The 8601-nt window shown below is 48.6% G+C and overlaps 1 protein-coding gene and 1 pseudogene across 4 annotated transcripts in view; both read left to right on the top strand.

Moving 5' to 3' along the window:
- Positions 1-4925, top strand: part of CNOT4 (CCR4-NOT transcription complex, subunit 4) — a 158164-nt gene extending 153239 nt beyond the window's left edge. For 2 of the 4 annotated variants that reach the window (XM_006861151.1, XM_006861150.1), the window contains exons 11-12: positions 2629-2841; positions 3521-4925. In XM_006861151.1, coding sequence (XP_006861213.1) covers positions 2629-2841; positions 3521-3822 — 515 coding nt within the window. In that variant the 3' untranslated portion in view covers positions 3823-4925. The remainder of the gene's footprint in view (positions 1-2628; positions 2842-3520) is intronic. The other 2 variants (XM_006861153.1, XM_006861152.1) reach the window with 1 other exon arrangement.
- A 1913-nt stretch (positions 4926-6838) lies between these two features.
- On the top strand, positions 6839-7739 carry LOC102827116 (annotated as a pseudogene).
- The last annotated feature ends 862 nt before the right edge of the window (positions 7740-8601 follow it).

Genomic DNA, 8601 nt, shown 5'->3' with positions numbered 1-8601 from the left:
CCCAATGTTGGTGGTGCCATAGGTGAGAAACCCTGCGATGTGTCTCTGTAGGCATGAAGTTAAAACCTGGGGTCAGAGGCAGGAGGCAAAGGCCCAGGAACTGATTTCAAGTGTGGTTGAGCTGAGATGAGCCATTTGCCTCCGTCTCACACTGTGATCTTAGTACCAACATTGGGCTTAGCATTCGTACCGAAAGCAGAGATGATGTGTTTCCCTCGCTGAAGCTCCTTGGGATGTAGTCTTCATTCCAAGGACTAAAGGTGTCTGTTGGCGTCCCTGCAGCTTCTCTGTGAGCTGTGAACTTGTAACCACTATGCTAAAGTTCAAACCCACCAGCTATACCCCACAAGAGGAAAGTCTCCTGTAAAGATTTGCAGCCTAGGAAACCCTATACAGGGTTGTTAAGAGTTGGAATTGACGTGATACCACTGTGGCTTTGTTTCTAGGTGTGTCTGCCTGGGTTCTCTAGAGAAGTAAGACCAAGGAAGCTATATATGCATATATACTGAAAGGTTTCTACCAAGGAAACGGCTCATTCAGTTGTACAGTGCTCAGTTCTAAGTCCACAAGTTAGATGTCAGGCTGGTGGCTTCTACTCAAGTTCATTAGCTGCAGGGCTGATGAACCATCATGACTCCTAGGGTGGTAGGTAATAGAACAGGCTGCTGGCTCAAGTCCAAAGAACTAGAGGTCAGAGGACGAGCCAGATGCCAGAATCAGAGCCGGCAGAGAACAACCCTGGCCTGCCTGTTCAATACATTGGAAGCAGGAAACACTCTCAAGGAAGCTTTCCTTCAGTTGATTGGCAGCTCATAGCAGACTTACCAGAGAGCTGACTACATTATCTTCCAGCTCATCGTGGGGGATTACTGCATCTTAACTGCCAACCCACAGAGAATCCTGGCCCAGTCAAGTTGACCCAGAACTTTAATGATCGCACTAGGGTAGCCTAAGACTGTTCCTGGTGTCATCTTGTCATAGCCTCCTGCAATTCAGGAGCTTAGGCAAAATGTTGGTGATTTTGTTGCTGCTCAAAGAGTGTGTCCAGTCCCTTCCCTCAATCCGAACGCTTGACTCCTCAGCTAGTCCTAGCCATGGAGATACTGCCATGCTGCTAGCTTGTTCTGACCACTGTAGTGAGGAGTCTCATAGGCCCCTGGGTTTCTTCCTTAACTCTTTGACCCATGGAGAAATCAGTTAATAGTCTGCACAGAATCACTTGTAAGAGAATATGGTCTTAATGTCAAAAAACAAACCCCTCAGATAGGGCCTGGGTTCAAGTTCCCACTATCCGAGTTCTGTGACTTGGGCAGCTTCCTCAGTGTTTCTGAGACAAACCCCTCAGGTAGGGCCTGGGTTCAAGCTCCCACTGTCCGAGTTCTGACTTGGGCAGCTTCCTCAGTGTTTCTGTAGCCTGTTGCTTCCTCCCACTCTGCCTGCCACACAGGGCGAGGAGGGCCAGGGCCCGTGAGGAATTTCAGGGCCTCCCTTTCTTTTGACTGGTTCAGGTCATATCGAGTGGCTTTCTGAGACGACTGTCATTGAGTTTGCTTGTTTGCTAGTAAAGTTAAAGTCTTCACTTGCTGAAACATGGTTTGATTTGGCATAGATCAGTTGATTGGTGGAAAGCAAAGTTATTAAACAAAAATTCTGAATTCACCAAGCAGCATAGACTACTCCATAGAGTGTCCGCCTCCTCCTCATTATTGATTGCTAATCAATTCCGCAGAACCAAGGATCGTTCCTCAACCTTTTTTCAAAAAGCCCTGTTAGTAGTTTGGCCTGTATTCCTATTTCCAACAAAACAATTCTCTGAAGGAGCTGTGAACCCCTCTCCCTTTGGTGTTTTCCTCACCTGTTAGTTGTACTGTGTGAATTCTAGATGGCAGCTGCCTGTAGAGTTTGGTTGCAACTTATGGAAACCTTTTTACCTCAAGAGTGTCCGATACTTGAACCTATCAAAAACAGGCCCAGAGCATGGCAGGACTCCAGGATGGGTTCTGAGTGACGAGAATTGCAGGGGTCGAGTAGCCCACTCTGTTGGCAGCTCCTCCATCGTGGAGATTTCTTAGCCGCTGCTTCTTGGACCTTTGTGACCAAGGACAAATATTCTCAATCAAACTCAAAAGCCCAGTTGTTACTGTCTTGCTCCTCCAGATTGTGATGCCAGTTCTCTAAGCAGGAAGGACTTAATCATCTTCCTTTTTCTGTTGACTTGTGCCTGTTTCATCATATGACTTCCTCCATGGGAGGGGCTCAGCAAGCAGCCCCTCTGTTGAACGTTGCAGCCTTGAGTTTTTTCATAGCGCCAACCAGCTCCGCTAGCTGAAGGCCCCCGTAAGCGAGACTTTGCAGTCTAGAGGGGAGTCACTTGGAATCTCTAACCTGTAGGATGGATCCCTAAAGGGAGATGTTGAAACAAACATCTCATTTACTTCAGGGCCCCACTGCTCACGGGCAAAATCCTAACCTTGTTTATCTTCCTAGGACAACCCATTTTAAGTGCTCAATAAAGAAAGAATAAACCTCCTCCCGCTTACCCACTAAAGAGCAGCCTATGTTTCTAACGTCAGCTTTTCATTTTTTTTTTTTTTTTATCTTCCATTTTTTTGTTGGTAAATCTCCCAGACAACAGCAGTTCTATAGAGAGTTTAAATATGAAGGAATGGCAGGACGGGCTAAGGGCACTTCTACCCAACATTAACATCAGCTTTGGTGGACTGCCCCATTCTTCCTCCCCCTCCAACGCCAACCACAGTGTACCAACGTCCACCACTGCCACCACCGACGGCCTGAGTTGGGACAGCCCGGGCAGCTGGACAGACCCGGCCATCATCACAGGTAACTCTCTCGTTCCTTCAGCTCCACTGACTGCCACCATTTGGGTCTTAGCCTGAAGAGAATAATCAAGGTGTCTTCAATTTGCTCCTCTTCACAATGCCATGAGCGTGGGGCGGCTCGTTCCTCCTCTGGGGTTGCGCGGTCTCGGTTAACTATGCTTGCTAGCTGTGCCATGCGGACTTCGGTGCCTGGGTTGCTTTTTTTGGTCTAAGTAGATGCTCAGGTCTGGCAGCACGCATGTATATTCCATAGGCCTCACCATACAACAGGCTCCGACGTAGCCTTCTGAGAAGGACCATACTCCACTTTGATTCTATAAAGCTCTCTATTATAAGGCGATTAGTTGAGTCCCCTTCGCAGAGAAGGGGAAGCCCAATCGGGAAGCAGCGTTCTGTGCAATGGTGGGGTTTGGTGTTTGCAGCTCTGCCTCTGGCAGTGGGGCCTGGGTCTCTGGTGGAAGAGGAAGGCATGGGTTGGCATGAATCCATCTGCGTCTTTGCAGTAGGCGATGTAAAGGGTAGATGATAAAAACAGTCTTACATGGAAGGAGTTTTAAAACAGTGGTCTTCCTGTGGATGAGCCAATCACTGAAAAAGAAAAGGAAATGTGTTGGATGAACAACTTCTTCCTGCCTAGACTCACGCTTGTCCCTCTTGTTTTTTTTTTCTCCCACCCCCAGGTATTCCAGCATCTTCAGGAAACAGTGTAGACTCTCTTCAGGATGACAACCCTCCCCACTGGCTCAAATCCCTCCAGGCCCTCACAGAGATGGACGGCCCCAGCGCTGCCCCCTCCCAGACCCACCACAGCGCCCCCTTCAGCACACAGATCCCGCTACACAGAGCCAGTTGGAATCCCTACCCTCCACCTTCCAACCCTTCCAGCTTCCACTCCCCGCCCCCAGGCTTCCAGACGGCCTTCAGACCCCCCAGCAAAACTCCCACAGATTTACTACAGAGCTCTACACTGGACCGCCACTAGGGAACAGAGGAGGGGCCAACGGTCAAAAATGCAGGATTGTCCCACCCACCCACAGTCCCCTTCTCATCTCTTATGTTCTGAAGAATCCGGTTCCTGATTCGATTGTTTTCTCCCAACCCCCAGAGGCAATGAGATCACAGGGTCCTTACCATCTTCTTTTTATATTATTATTACTGTAAAAGTTTCTGTTTATCCAGCATTTCAGTGACACTGTTGAATGTTTCCTAAAATGCCTTTTTAAGGAGGGGAAAAAAGAAAAAGAAAAAAAAAGAAATCAAAGGCAGTTTCAATACTTAGAAAATTACTGTTTGTCTGTTGCGCATAATAATGACATACTCTGCTTAGCAGAAAATGACGATTCACTTCTAGGAAAGGCCAAGCCCAATGCACTATCAACTGCAGACGTTTGAGAGCCAGCCAGGTTAGTGTAATGGAGATCGTTAAATGTGGGCAAGACGTGGTCCCGGCGTCATGGCGTCATCTCGTACTCAGCTTTCTCGCAGGGAAGAATGCTTTTCATTTCATTTAATTTGTAATTCTTCTGGCAAGTTGATTGGGGGCACTCGATGGTGTCGTTGAGCAAAAGAATTTGTTGGAAGTTGATGGAAAGACCAATTGATCTGTATTTGTAACTGGCCTATTGCTAAAGCATTTATAAGAAAGGGGGAAGCCATATATGTTTTGTTTTCTGTTTTTTTTTTTAAGGAGAAAAAAATTTTGGCTTTAGATTTCAAGTAAATTCAAATGTTTTAAAGAAAAAGTATTCACAGATTTAATACCTCTACCTAAGATCGGAGCTGAAAACACAAGTAATTTCTTCGGTCTCTCTCCTTTGTCAGAATCTTTGACATTAAGTTCACCTGAAGGGTGCTCTGGAGACCCCTACTCTGGGGCTGTCAACACCAGAAGTCAGTCTCTGACCCCTCACCTGCAGCTTTTACTTAACCCTGTAGTTTCTGGACGTTTGTGCAGTATTGAAAAGACAGGAGAAAAGTAAACAGAAACCTGGTGGTTATAACCTGATGCTAAAACTAAAACCAAGGAAATGTACCTCTTTCTTCAGAATTAAAACTAAAATCTTAAATAAAACAGTAAAACTTGATAATGGCCCTTGGCTTGTTTTTGTTTTGTTCTTCCATCTGATTGCTCTGTACCCTTTGTGTGGGGTTGAACCACTGTGTGATGAGTAACCATCCATGTTTCCATTTGATTGGGCCTCTTCAGCAGTTGTGCTGGTTGTGGATTGCGCCTCATGGCACCCCCATGTGTGTCAGAGTAGAGCTGTGCTCCACAGGGTTTCATTGACTGTGATCTTTTGGCCATAGATTGGCCAGGCCTGTCTTCTGAGGCATGTCAGGGTGGATTCAAACCTCTAACCTTTTGGTTAGTAGCCACTTAACCATTTGTACCACCCATAGGCTTTTCCACCAGTGATAAGGAGGATGACCTAGATGAAGAAACTAGAAAGAGAGTATCATTGTATCGTCGTTTGGCGCCATGTTGGAAGGTCAGCCCCTCTTGCCTTCAGGAGTCTCAGAGACTTTCAGTTGCAGATACCTTCCCCTCCTACTGCCTTATCACACAGACACAGCCTCCCCCACCGAGGAGCCTTAAGTGTCCCGAGTGGGTGGGTGATTGGTGTGCAGAGATGTAGGTTTTGGGGGAGACCTGGCAGGAGTTAACAGCCTACAGGCTGTAAGAGCAGTGCCACCGTGTGTGCGTGGCGTGATCCGCACAGTCCGCAGATGGCATGTGCTCCATCACCATCCTCAGGAGTCCTGTCGAAGGGTAGATGGTCCCACCACAGACGGAAGGAGGGCTGCTGTGGAGTCGTCTCACTGCAGCCCGTGGGTGGCAGAGCAGAACTGTGCTGCTCCGATTGCTCAGTGGCTGATTTCTTGAAAGTGGATCACCAGGCCTTTCATTTGAGGTGACTCTGGGTGGACTTGAACCCTTAACCCCTCAGCAGCCGAGCACATTAACCATGCACCCCCCCACCCCCAGCACTGAGGCTACTACAAATTCAGTGTCTCCCAGGCAAGTCCTCAGAACCTGTGTGTGTCTTCCCTTGGAGCGTGTTCAGAAATCGGAGGCATTATTGGTATGTTTTCAGCCGTGTTCAACCAGGGATTCTTTGTAGGATGGCTAGAACTAAGTATATCTTCTAAAACTTGTACTCTGGGCCTTAGGATTGGTTCTCTTATTCTTAGTTTACTTCGTACCTTAACTTACTGTGAACACACCCTCCCCCCCACCCCACCCCCACACAATTACTAATACAGTTTTTGAGAAATTTAAGCAGGATCCACAGAACTGATACACAGGTTGCAGTGAATTGTACAGGCATACCTCTTGGAGCTATTGCAGGTTCTTCAGTTCCAGCCCACTGCAGTCAATCACACAAATCTTTGGTTTCCCTGTGCATATAACAGTTCTGTTTACAGTACAATCTATGAAGCATGCAATAGCATGGTGCAAAGGCTCACAGTAGTGTCAGAATGACCCAGAAAGTGACACATACATGAAGTGAACCCAGACTTCAGAAAAATGGTGCGGATACACATGGTCAACACTGAGTTACCGCAGCACTTCTGTTTATAAGGAAACGCAGTGTGTTCGAAGTCAATAATGCAGATATGGCTGTGACCAGGCTTTGTTTGGGGGTGGGGTGGGGGGCTAATCGTGAGATACAGATATAGTAACACAAGTTGCTGTTTCTGTAAAGGAAAAAGGCATCGACCTTTTTAAAAAGTCGATACACATTGTTCAAAGCAGAATCAGACAGCTGCTTGTGTGCCCACTACCAGGTTAACAGTAGGACTTGCAGCCCCCTTGGGCCTCTCCAACTGTACTCGCCATCTGCAGAGGACAGGGTCTTGGTTTCTCTGTTAGCCTTTCTTCTGCAGAGCTTGATCATGTTTTGGGATTTGGGGACCTTCCCCTCCGCAGACACCCAGCTCTGTGCATTCCACAACCCTCAGGCCTATAGGGACTACCTTCCTCTCCTCCCGCCCTCATGGCAGACAAGAAACTGGTTGGTGGTGTTTGGAGCCACAGGTGTCCAGGGTGGCTCTGTGGCTCGGGTTCTTCTGGAGGACGGGACATTCACGGTCCAAGTGGTGACTCGGGATCCTGGACAACAGGCAGCGAAGTTACTGAAGCTACAATGTGCAGAAGTGGTTCAGGGAGACCAGGATGACGAGGCCAGCATGGAGCGGGCCCTGACCAGGGCCTACGCCACCTTCTTCGTGACCAACTACTGGGACAACCTTAGCCAGGAGCAGGAGATCAAGCAGGGAATGCTGCTGGCTGACCTGGTCAAGTACCTGGGTCTTCGCTATGTGGTCTACAGTGGTCTAGAGAACGTCAAGAAGCTGACGGGTGGGAAACTGGCCGTCGGCCACTCTGATGGCAAAGGCAAGGTAGAGGAATATTTCCGGGACATGGGCGTGCCGTGACCAGCGTGCGGCTGGCCTATTAACTTCAAGAATCTCTTATCCTACTTCTTGCCCAGGAAGGCACCAGATGGAAAGAGCTACCTGCAGAGCCTGCCCATGGGTGACATTCCTATGGACAGGATGACTGTAGAGGACCTGGGTCCAGTGGTGCTGAGCTTACTGAAGGCGCCCCAAGATACGTTGGCCAAGACTTCAGGCTCAGTACCTGCAGACACACGGAAGGGGAGTATGCCGCCCTCCTCTATCCACACATTGGCCAGACTGCACACGATGCCAAGACAACTCCAGAGGAATATGAGAAGCTTGGCTTCCCTGGGGCCCAGGATCTGGCCAACATGTTCCGTTTCTATGCCATGAAACCCTGACCGCAACATCGACCTGACCCTGAGGCTTAACGCCAAGGTCAGGACCCTGAACCAGTGGCAGGAGCAACACAAAGGGGACTTTGCCCGCCTGTGACTGTTTGGAACCTGAGTCTGAGAAGGGAAACATAGGGTCACAGTGATCCTTTTTGTGTTGAAACATTTTTTTTTTTAAATAATAAATAAAGGTCATTGTTCTTGCAAAAAAACATATTGGAAATAAGAACTACTGGTCTGGCACTGTAGGATTAGCACTGAACTGCGAACCACAAGATCGGCAGTTCAAACCTACCAGCTGCTCCGTGGAAACCCTATACAGGGTCGCTACAAGTCGGAACTGACTTGGCAATGCTTAAAGCAACAAAGATATGAGTGAAAAGCCAAGAAGGAAACCAAACCTGGCTGTGTAAGGAAAGCGCATCTGGGCCACAATTAGATGAAGGCTTTTAGCAGAAATTGGGTGTTCACTTCTCATTTCCCAGAGCCCCTTCTGGGGAGGACAGTGGGTGAGGTACTGAGGTGGCTGGGGAAAGAGAGTTAGTTCTCCAGGGTCAGCCATCGGCCCAGACTATGGGCAGAAATGAGCATGGGCAGAAATGAGGTCTGAAGGAGGAGGCTCAGTTCAGTGCACTGGATCCAAGTCACGCAGCCTTCCTCCGAGCCACACGAGGGCTCTAAAGTAAGCATCAGTAAACCAAACCCAAACCCTGTAGGACAGAGAGAACTGCCCCGTAGGATTTCCAGTCTGTTTCCCTCAGAGCACCTGGTAAATTCCAACCACCCACCTTTTGTCTCTGTACGCTGCCAAGCGCATAACCACTGCACCACCAGTGTTCCATAGGTGTGGTCAGTCTGCTGACTCAACAGCAATGAGACTGGATCAGCTGTCTGGAGGGGGCTACGACCTTCGGACCCAGAGCACAGCTGGCCTTCCGGACATCTCCCAGCACCTGGCGTCT

The sequence above is a fragment of the Chrysochloris asiatica genome, unplaced genomic scaffold, assembly GCF_000296735.1.
Source record: "Chrysochloris asiatica unplaced genomic scaffold, ChrAsi1.0 scaffold00041, whole genome shotgun sequence".
Taxonomy (NCBI): Eukaryota; Metazoa; Chordata; class Mammalia; order Afrosoricida; family Chrysochloridae; genus Chrysochloris; species Chrysochloris asiatica.
Note: the sequence above shows the minus strand (reverse complement) of the source record. Positions and strands in the feature narration are given on the sequence as shown.